At 39.6% G+C, this 20,792-nt stretch overlaps 1 protein-coding gene across 1 annotated transcript; it reads right to left on the minus strand.

The window, feature by feature from the left end:
- Nucleotides 1-1,637: 1,637 nt before the first annotated feature.
- Nucleotides 1,638-11,811, minus strand: LOC124259959 (ankyrin repeat and EF-hand domain-containing protein 1-like). The gene is made up of 3 exons (XM_046694181.1): nucleotides 11,760-11,811; nucleotides 2,004-2,609; nucleotides 1,638-1,897 (listed from the first exon to the last, which is right to left on the minus strand). Exons 1-3 carry the CDS (start codon nucleotides 11,809-11,811, stop codon nucleotides 1,638-1,640), a joined length of 918 nt encoding a protein of 305 aa, XP_046550137.1.
- Nucleotides 11,812-20,792: the final 8,981 nt, after the last annotated feature.

Raw genomic sequence — 20,792 nt, forward strand, 5'->3', positions numbered from 1 at the left:
TGCGCAAAGGAACACTATTCCTGGATCCAGTGCCCTCAAATACCAGACTACCGTCTTCCACCAACTCTGGAGTGCAACCTATTTGCCCCCGGATCCACACTGGGGTGAAGAGCCATAAGCGTTACCCAGCACCCAGCACCCAGCACGAGGAGGTCGTCCTTCAAAGGGTGCCCATTTAAACCGAAAAAGCGTTAGTCTTAGAGAAACTATGCTTCCAAGATACATTTCTAGACACCTATCTCAAAGATGTGGAATATGATACAAAAACAAAGGTTTTAAATCTGCTGTTCACCACTTGAAGGATGTTAACAATTTTTTGACGTATATGGCTTACATTGCCAATAAGAAGATGTCATTATGTGACGATGTCGCATTGGCCATACACGGTATGCACATGAATATTTGCTTAAAGGTGGAGATCCTCCGTTTTTCATAATAATAATTGATTTATAGTGCGTCTATTTCCAAAAGATATTGCTCAATGACGCTATAAAGAGAAAAAATTGTAGACAATGTCTATGGAAAAGAGAGTTTGAACAAAAATGAGTTTTGAGGGCAGTTTTGAAAGCGTCAGCAGATTCTATTTCTTTTAGGGCGAGTGGTAGAATGTTCCAGAGATAGGGGCCTGCAGCAGAGAACGCTCTTGATCCCATGGCTGTTTTGACGTGAGGCTGTGTAAGCAGTAGGGAGTTTGACGAGCGGAGCAATCGGCTTGGAACATGTGATGAGAGAATAATGGCGAACTGCTTGACTACAACTATATTCATTTTTCCATCACAAGAGATAAATATTTCAATGTCAAAACAATTACGGGTATTTTTTATAATGTAATTTATCATTTAATAATTGTTGGGGTTTTTTTTGTTTTTTTTTTAAAGAAATATAATTATTTGATAAATTCTGATTATATGTTTTATACAGATAATAGTAATTTAAAATTGGTAGATTGAATTCGTAACTGAGGGGGTTAAAATAGTGTAAAATTGTTGTTCCCATGAGATGGTATATAAGACCACGTCTTTCAAAGCGTATTTAATCTCGCCACATTTTAAAATATATGTCCTTTTTAATGTATGGCTACATTTGTCTAAATTGCAAGCGGCTGAAGGGATGGTGTAAATCCAGCTTGGGTCCATGCAGGTAGCAAAAGTACTGCAAGTCCCGATGGTCCCTAGTCTAGTGTGGTGATCTATCTTCAGTTGTTGGCAATCTATAGCCTGCTTTTATGTTATCTTGTTATATAAAGTTAAAATGTTTCAGATTAAATTACTAGTTTTACATTTATATCTGTGATATTCAAGTTGTTTTACTGTCCTTCGTTGACAGGTTATATAATTTACCTTTAATTATCAATAAATCTATAACTCGATTTTGTCATGATATGGCTGAAATACTGCCGATGTGACTTTAAATTTTAACTCACTCACTCACACGTCATAAACTACACGGGATCCTGTACTACCTGCAGACAACAACCGATATTAAAATACCACAACGTCATCAATGTATGTTACTTGCAAGTCATAAAAGTAGAGTGTCCCATTGTGCTGTTGGTAACCGCTACCATATCGGGATGCGTGATATAAACCCACAAACTGCACTTATATCAATGGACAGCACCGAGAAACAAGAAGGTTCTACACGTTAAGTTTTCTTTTACGCTTGGCTATCATAGCTGCTGTTTTCCCATCCTTGTCCCTGGCGTTAATGTCGGCCATGTCAAGTGAGAGGATATGCTTCACCATCCCCACACGTCCACCTAATGAGGCGAGATGAAGGATGTTATTACCGTTGTCATCAACTAAGCGAGTAAGACCACCTTTCTTCACAAGTTGGTCAAATACATTTATCCGTCCAACATACGCTGCCCTCATCAACGGGGTCCTTCCGAATCTTCCTACAGAGTTAAAGTCTACCATCATCACATGTCTTCCATTTGAGGCATAATGGAGTATGTTGTCATGGTAATCGTCCACGTGTGATACATTAGTTCCCATACATACCAGGAAATAGAACATGTCCAAATCGTGCAGCCACCATCAAGGGGGTGATTCCGTCAAATCCTCTACTGTTAATATCAACACTGCCCTGTGAGAGCAGATACTGCACCATGCTCACATGTCCGGCCATGCAGGCCCAGTGCAGAACGCTGCTGCCACCGTCATCCACTTGTGACACATTTGCTCCCATACACAAGAGGAACTCAACAACGTCTATTTGTCCCCCCCCCCATGCAGCCTGCTTAATGGCGGGATGATGCATGCTGTTAATATCAACACCGTACAGTGGGAGTACACACTCTACCACACCCATATGTCCACCCTTGTATGCCCAGTGAAGGATGTTCTTACCATCATTATCCACTTGTGCCATGTCAGCCCCATTTCTGATGAGATAGGAGAATATTCTGCAATGTCCCTCCTGTGCTGCCACCATGAGTGGTGTCCCTCCATGCTTCTCGTCTCTGATGTTCATGTCGACCAAACCCCGGGACAGGATGCGTCTCACCCGTTTCAAGTCGCCCTTCTTGCAGGCATTGTGAAGTGGGCTGTTAGCAAATGAGTCCTGCTTGTTAACTTCACGTTTTCTAGGGTAGTTCCTCTTCACATCTGTGAATGTGTATATGAAAATGTTACAATTGGTTAGCATCATTCATTGCAGTAAATATTTCATAGAATAAAGACTGAAATATTCTCTTAGCTTAAGGTGCCAGTAAAAGTAAATTGTTCGGAGCCGTCTCTCTGCAGCGATCTTGGAAGTTAAACTAAGGCATTGAGGCTTTTTGTTAACTTCTGACTGAAAGTCCCTTTCACACTTCATTACAACTCGGCATTACGCCGGGTTTTGTTGTCAGTTAAAGCTAAAATATGAGATAAGAATGGATTTAGTTTGAATTCTAATGTAAAGTCTGCTTTTACTTCTGATGAACATCTCTCTTTTTGTGTCAGCAGCGCACTATGATCCCAAAGAAGGTCACTGTTGGTATTTCTTTGAAACTTGAACACAGTAGTTTTCTGTTTTACTTGACAAAATTGGGTGTGTGAAAACCTTAAACATTGATGTATTGTGTTAAGGACGTTGTGTGGCTTCCCCTTCTTTAGATTATCTCGTATAACTGAATGTTGTAGATACACACAGATATAAATTAAATGAGCACCACCTGAATCCATTAGCAGTTTAACGTTTCTAAGCAGTCATAGTGAGTGAGCTTAGGTTTACGCCACACTCAGAAATATACCAGACAGTCCAGTGATCAATCGATATGCGCAATTGGGAACCGATGAAATGTGTCCACCAAGTCAGCGAGCCTGACCACCCGATCCCGTTATTTGCCTCTTACGACATGCATGAGCTACTGAAGATCAATTCTAACCCGGACCTTCATGGGTTAAGCAATCATATGCAAGCATGCTGGGTAAACAAAGCACATGTGAAGCACACTGGGGTAGAAACTTCGCGCACTAAAGTTTATTGAACTAAGCGAGAAAACGCTAACACTAAAACATATTTTCTATTGACATGGTAAGAGGTTAGACTTAAGAATACACAATGACAAATTATTGATATGATATGTATGTCGCAGGGATGTCCTGTTGCAACGACGGTGATGACATTAAGCACGTTACACCGTCATGAGAAAGCATGTGGCCACTGGTGAAGTAAAGGATCGTCCAGGACATGGAAGACCAAGGACGATTTGTGACTGTCATGACGAAGTCCTAATTAAGTCGTATTCCCACGACCTAGGCCACAGAACTGCTGTCATCACCTATATGCAGAACAACGCCATCAAAACATTATCGTGGCCCACAAACAGCCCTGATATGAACCATCTTTGGGACTATCTTGGACGCCTCTTACTGCTCAAATTTCCTTAATATCTAGACACTGCATTAGGGATTGCAGAGAATACAACACGTGATAGCTATGAGCAGCTGGAATCGTGTGATCGATGGTAGTCATTTTGCATTGAAGGTTTATGCAGACACATGTTCAAAACCTATCGCCCCACACTCATATTTTTATAGTATGGTTATGTCACCATTAACTATAGCAAAGGAATTATCCAAGCTTCAATTCACCTTACTATCTGGATCACTTGACCTTCAAATGGCAAATCTAAACGCAAAAGGAAAGAACGAAAAGCTGTAATTTCGTCAGAAAGGCAGACATGGCGAAAATATTTGATGTGCTGATAATGATGGTTATATAGCGTTCCATTCTTGATGAGTGAGTGAGTGAGTCAATATTTAACGTCACATCGGCAATATGTCAGCCATATTGTGACGACAAAAAGTTATGTTCTAAGAATAAACATATGTATACTTATGTAAAAACCTGTCAGCAAAGGACAGCATAACGACTAGAATATCACAAATCGATTAAAACTAGTTTGAGTTCAGTGTAAAATGTTAAATTATTTCAAAGCAACACAATATAAAATCGGGCTATATAGATCGCCAACAACGTCCATTCTTGATGGAGGGCTTGTTCCGACATATCAATATTTTGTACTGAGGGATTTGCAAAACCAGAAACTGTGCGCCACAAAAGGGAAAAAAGAAGCTACAGAGACTAAAGCAGCTTGAGCAACTGCATAACCCAAAACCAAAGGCCACCTCTCCTTTAGAGATCCCCGTCGAGGTCCATAACTCCTTTGGCCCTCCGGATATGGAGGTGACTCCATCTCCACCTGACATGGATAGGAGCACTTCAAACGCTTCCTCATGGTCACCTGAGTGAGTTATAATTTATCGTCACATCGGCAATATTTCAGCCATATCACGACGAGAACATTTATACATAGTAATTTATGGTAAATTATAAAAACCTGTAATCGAAGGACAGTAAAACCTACTAGAATATCACAATATCAAGAAATAAAACTAGCATATATCTCTAAAATAGGATTTCAGATTAGGACAATACAATATAGAAAAGGCGGAGGATCGCCAACAACTGAAGGTCCACCACTCTAGGGACCATGGGGATATACAGTACTTTGGCTACCTGCATGGACCCTAGCTGGATTTATAACATCCCTTCAGCCGTTGGCGATTGTGCTGATAGTTAGCCAGAATAAAACAACAAATATTCTACGATTAAAAAAGTGTGTAGATCTGAATAGACTTTGAAAGTTTTGGGACTTACGTACCCTCTCAGGAGGACAATAATTTTACAGTACTTTAACCCCCTGTGAGGGTACAGCCACTAACAATCTAAGTTACTAATCTAAACTATCAATGATTTAAATACATCTATCTACAGAACACGTTAATCAGAATTTATCAATGAAATCAATTACTTTAAGAAAACAATTATTAAACGAGGACTAACAGTGGTAAAAGGATCCTTAAGTGTTTTTACATTGAAATATTTATCCCTTATGATGGAGAATTCAACACAGTCAAGCAGGATATGCTTGACCGTGACTCTCTCATCACAAGGGATACAAAACGGAGGATCTTCACCTTTTAACAAGTATTTGTGAGTATATCTAGTGTGGCCAATACGACATCGTCGTATGATGACCCCTTCAAATCTGGACTGACAACCCAAATAAGTGTAACCGATATAGGGTTATATTTCATGTAATTTATTGATATCCACTTGGGTGTCCCACTTCTTCTACATCAGATCACGGATGTAAGTTCTAATGCTAGCCTTGTAATAAGTGTATGGAATAAGAAGTGGTGTCTTAGATTCGTAGAGTGCTGCCTTAGCAGCAAGATCGGCCATTGTGTTCCCAGAAATGCCAACATGGCAGGGTAACCAACAAAGGACGATGTCGCATTGGCCAGAAGCAAGCTCGTTATACAATTCAATAATTTCTATTAAAAGTGGATGTTTACAAGAAAGATTTCTAATAGCCGGAAGAGAATCGGAAAAGCTTATGTATTGTTTATATTTACGGTCTTTACTAATATATTTAAGAACTGTTAATGTGGCGTTACCTTCTGCTGTGAAAATAGAGCTATTATCCTGTAATCGAGAAGATAGTGTTCTGGATCCAATGACAGTGGCACAAGCCACCATCCTTGGATCCATCTGTAAATAAAGACTTGTATGTTTTATATTTACTTTTTAATTGATTATATTCTTGTTTATATTGTAATTCGTTAGTTACTGAGTTTTTAAACTTTGTCAGTGTTAGGTCAACTTGTGGCCTCACTAATTGCCAAGGAGGAGAAGAAAGAAGACGGGAAGGAGATATATCCTTGTTGGATTCTTATCCCAAGAGGTGGAACAAATGAAGTTTTTTTAATATACAAATCCCCATAAAGAGGATTAAAAACGTAGTTGTGAGCAGGATTGGATTCATTGGAATATAACTTTATGATATATTGTAAAGACAATTTGATACGGCGAAGTTTTAAAGATGGCTCATCTATTTCAATGTAGAGACTGTCATGGGAGATGTTCTGCAAGACCCAAGACAAAGTCTTAGACCCTGGTGATGGATAGAATCAAGTAGTTTGAGGTTGCTTTTACAGGCCCCACAATATACGATAGAGCCGTAATCAAATTTTGATCGGACCAGTGTTCTATACAAATGAAGGAGGGTGGTTTGGTCCCCTCCCCACTTTGAATTGGAAACGACTTTCAACAAGTCGAGTGCCTTCAGGCATTTGGCTTTTAGATCTTTGATACCTACCTATTTACATTTAACTGTCCGACCATTCCACAGTCTATTAAAGCTATCCATTTCAACATTGTAGTGGACGTATACGTACCTAATCCACTCAGATGTTACAAATGCCAACGATTTGGATATGGCACTAAGTCTTGTCATTTAAAGAAAACTGTTTGCTACCGTTGCGGTGGCACTCATGAGAGTTCCGAGTGTACAAATGAATCACTCAGATGTGTCAACTGTGGCGGGGAGCATGCAGCCTCTTCCAAATCATGTCCTGTCTTTGAACGAGAATAAAAAATACTGGAACTCAAATATACTAATAATGTTTCATATCGTGAAGCAAAAAAGTTAGTTTCTGTTCCATATCAGACTTCTTCTATTTCTTACACAGCTGCAGTTTCCTCTCCTCCTATACCTATTGTCAAACCTTCCAGAGTTTCTACTCATTGCCAAACGTCGATCAGTTGGGTGAATATGATCAGATCATTCTGGACCAAGTTTCCTCTGTGCCGGGCACATCAGTATCCGGAACACAAACAGATGTTCAACTGACACAAAACTCAGAACCAGACAAATCTTACAAGAGAAAACTTAGTGCACTTGTCAAAAGCAGAATTTCTGTCCGCCAATGATTTATATATTTTGAATGATACATATTTACATCTCATATGAACACATATTTACATCCTGCTACTGGCACATACTCTTCACTTGATTTGTCAATTGCAGACCCAACTTTGCTTAATGAATTTGAATGGTCAGTACATGATGTCCTCTGTGGTAGTGAGCATTTCCTTACCATTCCACAACCTGTAACCCATCTGATGTTGCTCCATCGTCACGATGGAACTTTACAAAGGCAAACGAAACATTGTGTAGAGACAAACTTCAACCTGAACCTTTTATTTGTGTTCCTGATCCTATAAAATGTTATTTCTGATGAAATAACCACTATAGCTGATGAATGTATTCCGAAGTCCTCTGTGATTTCCCACATACGTAAACCATGGTTCAACAACGACTGCAAACAAGCTAGGAAGGCAAGAAAAAGGGCGGAAAATTATTTCCGTCACCATCCTATAGTCATTACATTTAACAAATTCAAAATGTTAAATGCTAAAGCACGGCGTACCTTTAAACAAAGTAAACACCAATCTTGGCAAAATTATGTATATAGAATCAATACACGTACGCCGATGACTAAGGTATGGAATATGATCCAGACAAATCAAAGGCAAGGGTTCTAAATCTAGCATTCACCATCTTAAAGACGATGACAAACTGTTGACTAATAAAATCGGATACTGCTACAAACGTGGTGAAACTTTGGCTAAACATTCTTCCTCTTCACATTATGAACCTCAATTCCAAAAATATCAAAAACAACAGGAAAAATAAGCTATAATTTCAATTCAGCAAATGGGGAAGATTACAACGAATTATTTTCTGTTCATGAGCTTCATGCCGCCCTTGGGCAACCTCATGATACTGCTACAGGTTCTGATTACATCCATTATCAGCTCCTGAAACACTTACCAGAGCCATGTTTGGAACCTCTTCTATTCATATTTTATGAAATCTGGACAACTGGACACTTTCCACCATCATGGCGTGAAGCAATTGTTCTCATTCCAAACCTGGTCGGGACCATACTAATCCTTCGAATTACAGACCCATATCCTTAACAAGCTGTGTTTGCAAAACCATGGAGCGCATGGTCAATTATAGACTAACATGGTACTTGGAATCTAATAATTTAATAACTAATATTCAATGTGGATTTCGAAAAAATCGTAGTGCCATTGACCATTTAGTTCGATAAGAGTCATTTGTTAAAAATGCTATTATTAATAACCAACATGCAGTGTCCATCTGTTTTTACTTCGAAAAGGCATACGACACTACATGGAAACATGGCATTTTAAAAGATTTACATGATTTTCGATTACGGGGCCGTTTGCCTCAGTTCATATCCAAGTTTTTAACTGACAGGCAATTTCAAGTCCGCGTGGGTTCTACCCTCTCTGATCTTTATAATCAGGATCAGGGTGTCCCACAAGGCAGTATTTCATCTGTCACATTGTTCAGCATTAAAATAAAAAGTCTCTCAAAGGTTGTACATGATTCCTTTGATGGATATCTTTTTGTGGACGATTTTAACATTTCATGTCGTGGAATATGAATACTATCGAAAGGCAGTTACAATTATGTCTAAATAGAATTCATAAGTGGTCGTTAGAAAATGGATTTAAGTTTTCCAAGTTAAAAACAAATTGTATCCACTTCTGTAGGAAATACAAATCTCACAGAGACCCAGATTTAGTTTTAGATGGCACTCCTATAAAAGTTGTGAAAGAAGCTAAATTCCTAGGTGTAATATTTGATCACCACTTGACCTGAAAACCCTAGACTTACTGAAGTTGTTGCCAATACTAAGTGGGGAGGATAGTATCAGTTCTCATTTAATTATTGCATTTTTAAAAGAATTAGATTTGTTAAATGATTTGTAAATACATAAATATTTTAAGATTGGAAGTTTGAATTAGTAACTAAGATTGTTAGTGGCTGTATCCTCGAGGGGGGTTAAAGTACTGTAAAATACCAAATCATTCGAAGTAAATTAAAACGTTCCACTTTTTTAATCGTAGAATATCTGTTCTTTTAATGTATGGCTAGATTTTTCTAAATTGCTAACGGCTGAAAGGATGGTGTAAATCCAGCTAGGGTCCATGCAGGAAGCAAATGTACTGTAAGTCCCCATGGTTCCTGTTGGCAATCTATAGCCGTTTTTTATATTGTATTGTCATTTAAAAGTAACATATTTTGGATTTAATTACTAGTTTTACATACATATCTGTGATATTCTAGTTGTTTTTCTGTCCTTCGTCGGCAGGTTTTTTATAATATACATATATTTCATTTCAATATCGAATGTTCTCGTCACGATATAGCTGAAATATTGCCGATGTGACGTTAAATATTAACTCACTCACTCACTCACTCACTCACTATGTTGGGAGATCAGAAAACCCTCCTTCAATTATACAGAGCACTACTCTGTTCCAACCTTGATTACGGCTCCATCGTATATGGGGGAGCCTGTAATATCAGCTCTATTATGACAGCAGAAGCGGACGCCATATTAACTGCTCTTAAATATTTCAATAAACACCGTAAATATAACTAATACATAATCTTTTCCGATTCTCGTTCGTGCCTTCAGGATATTTAAAAACTTTCTTGTAAACATCCACTTTTAATTGGAATTATTGAATTGTATTATGATCTTGCTACTGGCCAATGCCACATTGTCTTTTGTTGGTCACCCAGCCATAATGGCACTTCTGGGAACACCATAGCCGATCTTGCTGCTAAGGCAGCACTCAACAAAGCTGTGACACCAATTCTTATTCAATACTCCGATTACGACGTGACCATTCGATTATACATTCGTGATCTAATGCAGTAGAAGTGGGACACCTTAGTAGGCATACATAAGTTACATGTAATTAAACCAACTATCGGTTACACTTACTTGGGTAGTCAGTCCAGATTTGAAGAGGTCATCATGCGACGATGTCGCATTGGCCACTCAAGATACACCCACGAATATTTGCTAAAAGGTGAGGATCCTCCGTTTTGCATCCTTTGTGATGAGAGAATCACGGTCAAACATGTCCTGCTTGACTGCATTGATTTTTCCATCACTAGGGATAAATATTTCAATGTTAAAACTGTGAACGATCTTTTGTGAGTAGATAAATGATATTTAATAATCGGTAGAATAAATTAGCAACTAAGATAGTTAGTGGCTATATCCTCGAAGGGGGTTAAAGTACTGTAAAAGATTTGTCCTCCTGAGAGGGTACGTACGTCCCAAAACTTCCCCAGTCAATTTAGTTCTACACACCTTTTTAATCGTAGAATATTAGTTCAATGGCTGAAGGGATAGTATAAATACAGCGAGTGTTCATGCAGGTAGCCAAAGTACTGTAAGTCCCCATGGTCCCTAGAGTGGTGATCTACCTTCAGTTGTTGGCGATCCTCAGCCTTATTTGATATTGTATTGTCCTAATTTAAAATCCTATTTTAGAGATATACGCTAGTTTTATTTCCTATTACTGTGATATACTAGTTGGTTTTACTGTCCTTCGTTGACAGGTTTTTTAAAATTTGCGCATTTGTCATGAATTTATAACTGTCTTAAGTCACGATATGGCTGAAATACTGCCGCTTTGACTATAACATTTAACTCACTCACTCAGTAATCCATGCTTATCGTAACAAGCGACTAACGGGATCGGGTGGTCAGGCCCGTTGACTTGGTTGACATATGACGACCGTGACGACGGTATTGGGCAACCTGGGCAATGCTAAGTGGTTGAGGGTGTTTGTACCAAGAATGGCGTTAATTTCACCAATTTACCACTTCGACCCCTACTTCACCTTAACGTGGAGCGAATGGGCCCGGTTCCATCCATCGTCTGGTCGAGTTAGAAAATGATTTCGCTTAGTATGGCTACTTCTCGTTTAACAAACGCGCTCTTGCACGCACACACACACACGCGCACGCGCACACACATATATCGAACGAGAAGATGGCATGCACAGAGAGTAAATGTCAGGGTTCGAAATTATATTTTCGGATATCTAAACATATACAAATTTACTGTCGCTATTTAAACAAGCCGTGCAATACGGAAATCGGAGTGGAATAGGGAATTCGCCTTATGAAAGTGGCAGACCTTCTGTATTTCAGAGTGGAAAGTTAGGTTTGCATCAGGTGCATTTGGCCAGTAGCACAATGCAATGTTTGTACTGTGAGCTAATCCATTTTCTTAGTGGATAATCCGGACTACGTTGTGAAGCTCATTACTGCATACATATATTCGACTGGTTTACTAATGATTATCTGCTAACAGAATTGACAAGGGATTTTTTATATTCATTTATTCAACATGTGCCAGTAATAGAATATAATGATATACAACTAGAGTTATATACAATATAATGACGATATTTGTGGACCTTTATGACAAACGTATCTGGTAGGGGGCGGAATCAGCAAACTGAGTCAGACTTCGTCACGGGCAAGGCGTTTGCAGAGTTTGCAGATCCTCACCTGTCTTGACATAGTTCCTGCTCTTACATTGCTGCTTCTTGCATACCGACATCTTTAATACATGTTTCAGTCTCAAGCACGTTCAAGCGTTCACTACTTTGTTGAGGTTGCTGTGGTATGCTTTCTGGAGGTCATAGTACTGAGCTCTTCTACAAATGCATTGGGTGCAGTGGGAGGGGCAGCACTGGAGGCCAAGGTACTAAGGTCTTCTACAATTGTATTGGGTTGGCAGGTGTATGAATGAATCCGTATAATCCAAAGGTTGATGTACGTGAAGGAAGCTTTCGTAAAATATACATAATTCCAGCGGGTGTTTCATATAGCTGGGTTCTTGCCGACATCAATTGATATGCTTTGGGGTTTTTTCGAAAGTAATCAGACAAAGATTTGTCAACATGTGAGGTATGTCATTTTGTGAAAACTTATTAATATTCATTTTATCTGAAAATGTGAAATGGCAAATCGGATACATTTTTTATAAGGCCTTACCGACACTGATTAACGAAACTCAAACGAAACGTTTTTCAAATGTGATGGAATACATTTCACTTCAATAGCATCGCTAATTATCTAGTTTCCTTTAAATGTGGAGATGTTTCAAACCAAAAACCTACCTCATTATGCCATAATGTTAAACTTCATTTCAGAACGTAAATGGGCTGTGGGGTAGCCGGGTGGTAAAAGCGTTGGCTGGTCACGCCGAAGGCCCGGATTCGATTCCCCACATGAGTAAAATGTGTGCCTATTTCTGATGTCCCCAGACGTGATATTGCTGGAATATTGCTAAAAAGGGACGTAAAGCCATACTCACACACTCACTCAGAAGTCTATCTTAGTTAGTTTCACTGCTGTTTAAATGCCGCCAGGTGATTTGTTTCGTTCGATAGTTTAACTCCACGACTGGCTATACTCCAGCTTTATGACGGCAGCCTGCAATTAGTACAATCTCAGACAATCCAGTGATCAACATCGTGAGCATCGATCTATTTAATCGTGATACAATGACATGATTTAACCTGCGAACATCATCACTCAAACCCGTTAGTCGCCTCTTACTGCAAGTATGGGTTGCTGAAGACCATCTACCCAGGATCTTCTCGGATTTCTTGAGTCAACGCTGCATAGCATCTAAGTGGGCACGCAATACAAAACCGAACCTAGTACGGACAAACGCTATCTGCCGTACAAACAGTAACGTCGCTACATGAGAGAAATATTCTCAATACAAGGCAAAACTCTATTGAACCTCATCTCTAGAATATCTCAAATGCTAACAGCTGAAGGGATGATGTGAATCCAGCTAGGGCCCATGCAGGAAGCAAATGTACTGTAAGTCCCCATGGTCTCTAGTATGGTGATCTAACTTCAGTTGTTAGCGATCTATAGCCCATTTTTATATTGTGTTGTCCCCTCTAGTTAAAATGTTTTAGATTCAATTACTAGTTTTACATGTATATCTGTGATAATCTAGTTGTTTTACTGTCCTTCGTCGGCAGAATTTTATCATTTCACTTAAATTGTTTATAACTTGCTTTAGTCACGATATGGCTGAAATATTGCCGATGTGACTTAAAATCTTAACTCACTCACTCACTCACTCATCTCTAGAAAGCATGCGGTTTCCATGCCAACCTTGCACTACATAATTGCATAGATACTCAGATATCGTGTCTGTAAGATGAAGTCTCCATACTGCCTGCATTGAGTTCAGTATGCATATGTGTGTCCGGTCTGATGGCCCTAGGACTTTCGCTTGCAGGAAAAATATCAAACATATCATTTCTTTTTACTCTGCTCGGTTCTCAAGCCAATAAATATAATTTCCGGTTGCGAAGTTTTTTAACAGGAAAAAATACATTTCAATTTGTATTTACTACCAAATTGTTCTTTTTTCTTAGCATGTTGCCAGTAATAGAGTTATAAATATGGCATATACAGTATGTATGACGGCTCGTAGGCGTCATGATGGCTCAAACAATATGTAGCTGTTTATTATAACATAGGTTGCCTACTGACGGTGAAATGTTCTGAGGTCTGATGGATATATACACAGACGCGTCCATATCATTTACTTCTAATTTTGTGTAGTAGCCAAGTAGTTAAAGCCTTCGGTTATCGACACGAAATTCCATTTTCGGCTGTCTAATATGTATACAGTATATGAAGCCCATTTCTGATTTTCCTGCTATTGTTTGGATCTTGCTAAAGCTATACTCGACTACTGCCTCAAATCGAATGACTACATCATATTCCTAAGTCGGTGAGGGTCGAGGGGATTAGAAATTGCATTTGACAAATTGCAAGCCATCAATGCTTCAATAATCCTATAACTTGTACAGGAGAGTTACCTCCCGTTTCTCGTATTTTACTCCTCCATCATAAAAAGACGGTTGGTTGGCTTGCTGTTTGACGCTAAACTCTGCATTATTCCAGCTATATGGAGGCGGTCTGTAAATAATCGAGTCTGGACCAGACAACCCAGTGATCAACATCATGAGCATCGGTCATCGCATGGGGATGTGATGACATGTGTCAACGAAGTCAGCGAGCCTCACCACCCTATCCCGTTAGTCGCCTTTTCCGACACGCATGGGTTAGCTGAAGACCAATTCTTCACGGGCCTGAAAAGACGGACAAATTGCAGTTGTATGCAGCCACAAACATGGACATTGCTGCATCACAATGATTACCTACGATCCATCCTGATTAAACAACCGCTTGCTCTACCGACTGTCTGTTCCTACAATACAGCCTGACGTCAAATCACGCGCACTTGCTGTACCGACTGTCTGTTCCTACAATATGTCCTGACGTCAAATCACGCGAACTTGCTCTGCCGACTGTCTGTTCCTACAATACGTCCTGACGTCAAATCACGCGAACTTGCTCTGCCGACTGTCTGTTCCTACAATACATCCTGACGTCAAATCACGCACACTTGCTGTACCGACTGTCTGATCCTACAATACGTCCCGACGTCAAATTGCGCGCACTTGCTGTACCAACTGTCTGATCCTACATTACATCCTGACGTCAAAACACGCGCACTTGCTGTACCGACTGTCTGATCCTACAAAACGTCCTGACGTCAAATCACGCGCACTTGCTGTACCGACTGTCTTATCCTAAAATACATCCTGACGTTAAATCACGCACACACGCTGTACCGACTGTCTGTTCCTACAATACGTCCTGACGTCAAATCACGCGCACTTGCTGTACCAATTGTCTGTTCCTACAATACTTCCTGACGTCAAATCTTGCTGTAAGAATTGGAAGCAAATCACACCTGTTATACACACTTTCTATAAGTGGTGACTACAAATCTAGTGCACCTACATAAAGTAAATTGCATCAATCCTCACCTCAAATCACACGCTCCTGTTTTAAGTACCCAGCCAAAATCACGCTCACTTGCGATACGGCCTCACTCTAAAGTATGTGCATCATCAAAGTTTTTACTTTGAATTTCTTCACCCTGACAAAATGCATTCAGGTTGCTGCCAGTTAGTTCCCTTTATGGCTGGCGGTTCTGGTTCGGATTCCAAGTCTGGTAAAATGTTTATAGAAACTAATCAGAGTATCCTCGCTTAGGTGTGCCAGAATCTGCTTATATATATGGGTGTTGAAATAGTCTTCAACGAAATATGTATAGTTCTGTCAACTGCAAAATATACTTTCAGAAAGCCATTTTAGAATAACTATTTGTTTCAGCGGGTGGAGGAACACTCTGAATGGGAGTTGTCATTTACAGTCTCATGCTTTAGACCAATCCTAACCCGGATCTTCACGGGTAAATGTACATGAACCCGAGTACACGCAAACCACATTTGTGTGCACGGACCCCTATATTCCCTGGGTTCAGTATATTTAGGCTCGCATGATGTTCATATAACCTTTAGCTTGGGTCCATGCATGTAGCAAGGGCACTGTACGCCCCCCATGGTCCCCAGTATGGTGATCTACCTTCAGGTTTTGGCGATCTATAGCCTGTTTTTATATTGTATTGTCCAAATAGTGCTATTAGTTTTAACTTCACATACTAGTTTTAATTCAAACAGTGATAGTCTACTTGTTTTACTGTCCTTTGACGACTAGCTAGGGCCCATGCAGGAAGCAAATGTACTGTAAGTCCCCATGGTCCCTAATATAGTGATCTGCCTTCAGTTGTTGGCGATCTATAGCCCGATTTTATATTGTGTTGTTTTGATATTTAACATTTTACAGTGAACTCAAACTAGTTCTAATCGATTTGTGTTATTCTAGTTTTAAATAAGTATACATATGCTTATTCTTAGTACATAACTTTTTGTCTTCACAATATGGCTGAAATATTGCCGATGTGGCGTTAAATATTAACTCACTCACTCCTTTGACGACAGGTATTATAAGACATACATATTCTTTAAAAAACGTAACAATTATTCTCGCGACGATGTGGCTGAAACATTGCCGATGTGACGTTAAATATTAACTCACTCACTCACTCTTATTACGTCAGTTCTCCTTCAGGTTCGGTGGATTTTGCTACTATATTTGAGAACTCACTCACTCACTAACAGACTCACTCTGATGCAACACACACCCTTTTCAGTTTGGTGCTATTGCTACGCCACTTCCTTGTCGAAAGTTATGCAGCTTAGATGCCAGGATCATAACTCTTGTGCGTCGAATCTCTACAGCATGCCAGTGCTCGCTTTTTTCACCCGCGCGCCACTTTTCTGTATGTTCCACGCTAAACACGTTGTATTGGTAATTATTTGAACCAGACAATCCAGTGATTGACATCAGGAACATTGCTCTAAGCAAGTGCTACTAGAACGTATGAACAGTATTACTGTTATATCCATCACCATGTGGCTGAAATACTGCCGATGTGACTTAAAATCGTAACTCACCCTGACTCGAGTTTTGGTGGCCAATTCGACATTCGCTGTCCGGAGTTGCGTCCTTTGGGCGCAGCTGGATCTTATTATTATATTTATCCCAGGTTATCCATCATAATGATCATCTGTTTGTCAAACTCACGCATGGACGGATGCAAGGCAAGCATATTTTTTGTGTGAGCAGTCAGGAATATTTCGTTGCTGACCTCAATAATGAACCATGTTTACACACTAGGCCTCTCAATCATTGGATCAAGCCTTATAAAACCATTTTTAATTAAAGTGTAATAACACAGAAGCCTCAAACGGCAGACATGATGACGGCTTCAGCGTTCTTACGTTAGACATTTTCGGCTTTGATGTCACATATAATTTAATCTTATTAAACGCGATTAAGGTTAATTACTCTTGAATAGTGAAGTACTTGATTCAGTGTTATCGTAAAATATTTCTCGCTATATTTGTTTCCTTGGGGTTTCTTTCGTCGCCAACAGCTATATATCTATCCCTCTGTCGTCCCTCTGGCCAGTCTTGTAGCCAATCACGATATGGCTGAAATACTGCCGATGTGACTTTAAATTATAACTCACTCACTCACTCATGCCAGTCGTGTGGACAGTATGCCTTCCCTCCTGTCAGTCGTGTGGACAGTATGCCTTCCCTCTTGTCAGTTGTGTGGACAGTATGCCTTCCCTCTTGGCAGTCGTGTGGACAGTATGCCATCCCACTTGTCAGTCGTGTGGAGAGTATGCCTTCCCCTCTAGGCAGTCGTGTGGACAATATGTCGTCACTCTTTATGCATGAATACAATATGACTCATACGAGTTGATTCTATTTCCAGGTCAGATCGGTAAAGCACTATAGTCCGTTTGGCTCAAAACCCGACAGATGAATTGCAATCTAATTCGAAAACTACTGAACATATAATACTCAATGAAACACTGATCGTAATGAGAACATCGGAGGTGTGCGAGAAAGGATGATTCAATAACTTTGTCGGCACGTGTGCACGTGCGCCGAGTACATCTGGCTGTTCCTCTCTTTGCAGTCCTCCCTCGTAACAAATAGTCAACTTTGTCAAACTGTTAGTGATAGTTAGTTAAACAAGTTTCTTTTATTTTTAGGACATAAATTCTGAAAAAAATTCACAGAGTTGGTCTGATGCTTTGATTATGATCAGTGTTTCATTGAGTATTATATGTTTAGTAACTGTTGCCGAGATTGTAATTCATCGATTCGTTTTTGAGCCAAACGGACTATAGCCCCAAGAGTTCCTAGACCACATATTCAACTCTAAATAATGTAACATACCGGATGAAGTATATCCTCATTCCACCCATTGCTGGCCTACATGTAGCCAACCTCGTTTGTACTTTGTGTCAGGTGAGTCAGGGGCAATTTGACGCAGTCTTGCAAAAATATTTCAATTTCATCACAACGTGTCAGCGCAGTATGGTAGGCCCCGTTGAAGCTGATCTTACTTTGGGCACCGATTTCTGGGTTAACCACTGCGTCTCAAGAAAACGGCCAAAGTCGTAGCCATTTGTGATAGGGGCACCCAGTATCGGCTGGTTTGGTTTTGGGTTCCGTAGGTGATTCCTGATTTTGTTTAGATACAAAAATGCTTGCTAGGCTCCAAATGTATGCGTACATGTACATCAAATGTTGAACGCGGACATGTGTTATGGTAACATTGTTGCTACCTAGCTGCGGCCTGCATACCACCTGGACCACATAAACCAGAGGTCAATAGTATGAGCATCTTCGGATACCGTCTTTAACCCTTGTCCTGATATCTTTTTTGCCTGCTTATACCCGTTAGCCTGGGCCAAAGTGTTTTCCATGCCAAGTAAGTAGTCTTTGCACAAGGCCCTATGTACAGACACTGCTAGTTCAAAGAGAGAAGAAACAATGCAGAGACTCCAGTCAACACTTAGAGCTCAAGGGTAAGTATGCATTAATCACAGTTAAGTTGTATTAAATAATTATGTTTTCTATATTTCTAATTTCTTACGATTTCTGAATTCTATAAAATGTTGTTTATAATGTTTATGAAATTTCTTGTTTCAATATTGTTAACAATTTCAGATCTTCAAGGTCCCCAGCTCTTCTGGTTGTGGTTGAACTGCCCTGATGTGAGACTGGAGCCAGTTCGAGATTAGCCCTGAACTCTATCCTTAGCTCTTCTTTGTCTGCTCCAGCAGCAACCATCGGCAACATTCGGAAGAAACCATCTTCTCTTGTCATTAGATCCAGATTTCCAGGCTCGAAACTATAACGTCCACATGATGGAAAAGGCTATTCCAGCGATACCTGAAGCAATCTCAGGCTTCCGTTTTGGTCGACATCAGTTGTTCTGTGCGTTGTACTCAACAATACGACACTTTTGTTTTTCTTGCATTGATAGGAGACAATGGTTATTTTATCATTGAAAGAATCGTGGACTGGTCGAGTTCTCTTTGTTGTAAATTGTGGGGGGGAAGACAACGCTTAATTTTGTCTAATGGTGACAACTAATATCAATCCATTTGACAGCAGTAAAGTTCTGTGGCGAAGGCTTCATCCGTGAAAAGGTTATCTGCAGCCACATTCCGATTTGTGTAATAAAATGTCAAGGGTTATGCTTCTGCCCAAAATAGTTTGTTTTCGGACTGATATTCATTCCTTGTCAAATGGCAATAAATCCATTAGTTCCTGGAACCTTCGTTGTGACATTGTGGCTCTGATCAGTTGCTGTCCATATTTCCTTGACCTCAACGCAAACGTATCAATCTTGTTTTGCTTTAAGTAACCACATATGTTAAGAATCGTCAATAAGGCATACATTTCATCAATATCTGTAACTTTCCATGCAGTTTCTGGCTATACTTTATCTCTAGCACTTTTCTTTCCTTCGGCGTTTGTAAATGTATCAATGTCATTTACCATTTCCTCAGAAATGTACAGCTGAAACATATTGGCTTCATTTGTCACATGATCCTCGTCAACAAGAAAATGACGTCACCGAAAGTAGTTAACTTAATCGCCTTTTAAATACGTTCTGGTGAGAAATATTCAAAAGGGTGTGTATTATTAATATGCAAATGAATGTTTCGCCATGTCACTCAAATAATTCAGGGGAATTAATGTACTTCATAACGACTTTATGCTTCGTGTAATTCGGTGTCAATTCGAAGGTTATTTGAAAACGATTATGAATATTGGTGGGACTTTCAAAGCCTTTCTTCATTATAGCTATCATAATTATATTCCGCAAGATATGGCGTTATGAACGTATTTACTTATTTAGATTTGTCGAGAGAAATCCACTGTTGTATCAAAACTAATTATTTCAGAAATACAATTGTGGTTTGCCCAGCCTTCACACACTGGTGATATTGTCACATACAGCATACGCATTTGCTGTTACGTGCCATACATGTTTAACACGCACTTTGAAGTAGAACGGAAACCGGAAGTCAATATGAGGCATGCTAAAGGATTGCAACACCCAGGAATGGCCAAGATGTCAGCTATGTATATATGCCCATTGAGCTTACCATGGGCTTTTGTTTTTAAAATTGAATTTTTATGTACCTTGCCTAACACATTGTGCAATGGGACAGTCATAAGGTCACTCTCGGTGGCCTGATGAAGAACTGAAGAGCACATATAGCAATGAGAAAATAGATTCGTAATATTGCCCTCGATACTACAATCAAGTAATATGCGAAATTGACACATCAAAGAAAGTCGAAGTCAGCTAGTCAAGGAAAAAGAGTGAGTATGGTTTTGCGCCGCTCTTAGCAATAGTAAAGCAATATCACAGCGGGAGACAGCAGAAATGGGCTTCACATATTGTACCCATGTGAAGAATCGAACCCGGGGCTTTGGCGTGATAATATAACGCTTTGCCCCCGCCGTATTAGATATTATAAGGTTCGACTTAAGAACTTATGAACCTTGTATTACCGTATCGTACGTAATATAAACTGTTTCCTGATGCGAATGATCGAGTAAATCCAAACACACCGGTAATTTTAGTTTGAAGTGATAGTTTATGTTATCTGTGATGAAAAATTGGTATTGGAGACCCCGTACATTTTCTCCTGTCATCATCAACTGGTCATGTAAATTGTTAAGTCTGCCACTTTTTTTCAAAGATAAT

The sequence above is a fragment of the Haliotis rubra genome, unplaced genomic scaffold, assembly GCF_003918875.1.
Source record: "Haliotis rubra isolate DU_JTF1 unplaced genomic scaffold, ASM391887v1 Scf744, whole genome shotgun sequence".
Classification (NCBI taxonomy): Eukaryota; Metazoa; Mollusca; class Gastropoda; order Lepetellida; family Haliotidae; genus Haliotis; species Haliotis rubra.

Bases quoted from the DNA above. Each gene is read 5' to 3' on its own strand.
- LOC124259959 (XM_046694181.1), bottom strand. From the start codon at position 11,811: ATGTCGGTATGCAAGAAGCAGCAATGTAAGAGCAGGAACTATGTCAAG. The intron at 2,610-11,759 runs GTGAGGATCTGC...ACACATTCACAG, and splicing joins CAGGAACTATGTCAAGACAG to ATGTGAAGAGGAACTACCCT. The intron at 1,898-2,003 runs GTATGTATGGGA...TTAACTCTGTAG, and splicing joins TGGACATGTTCTATTTCCTG to GAAGATTCGGAAGGACCCCG.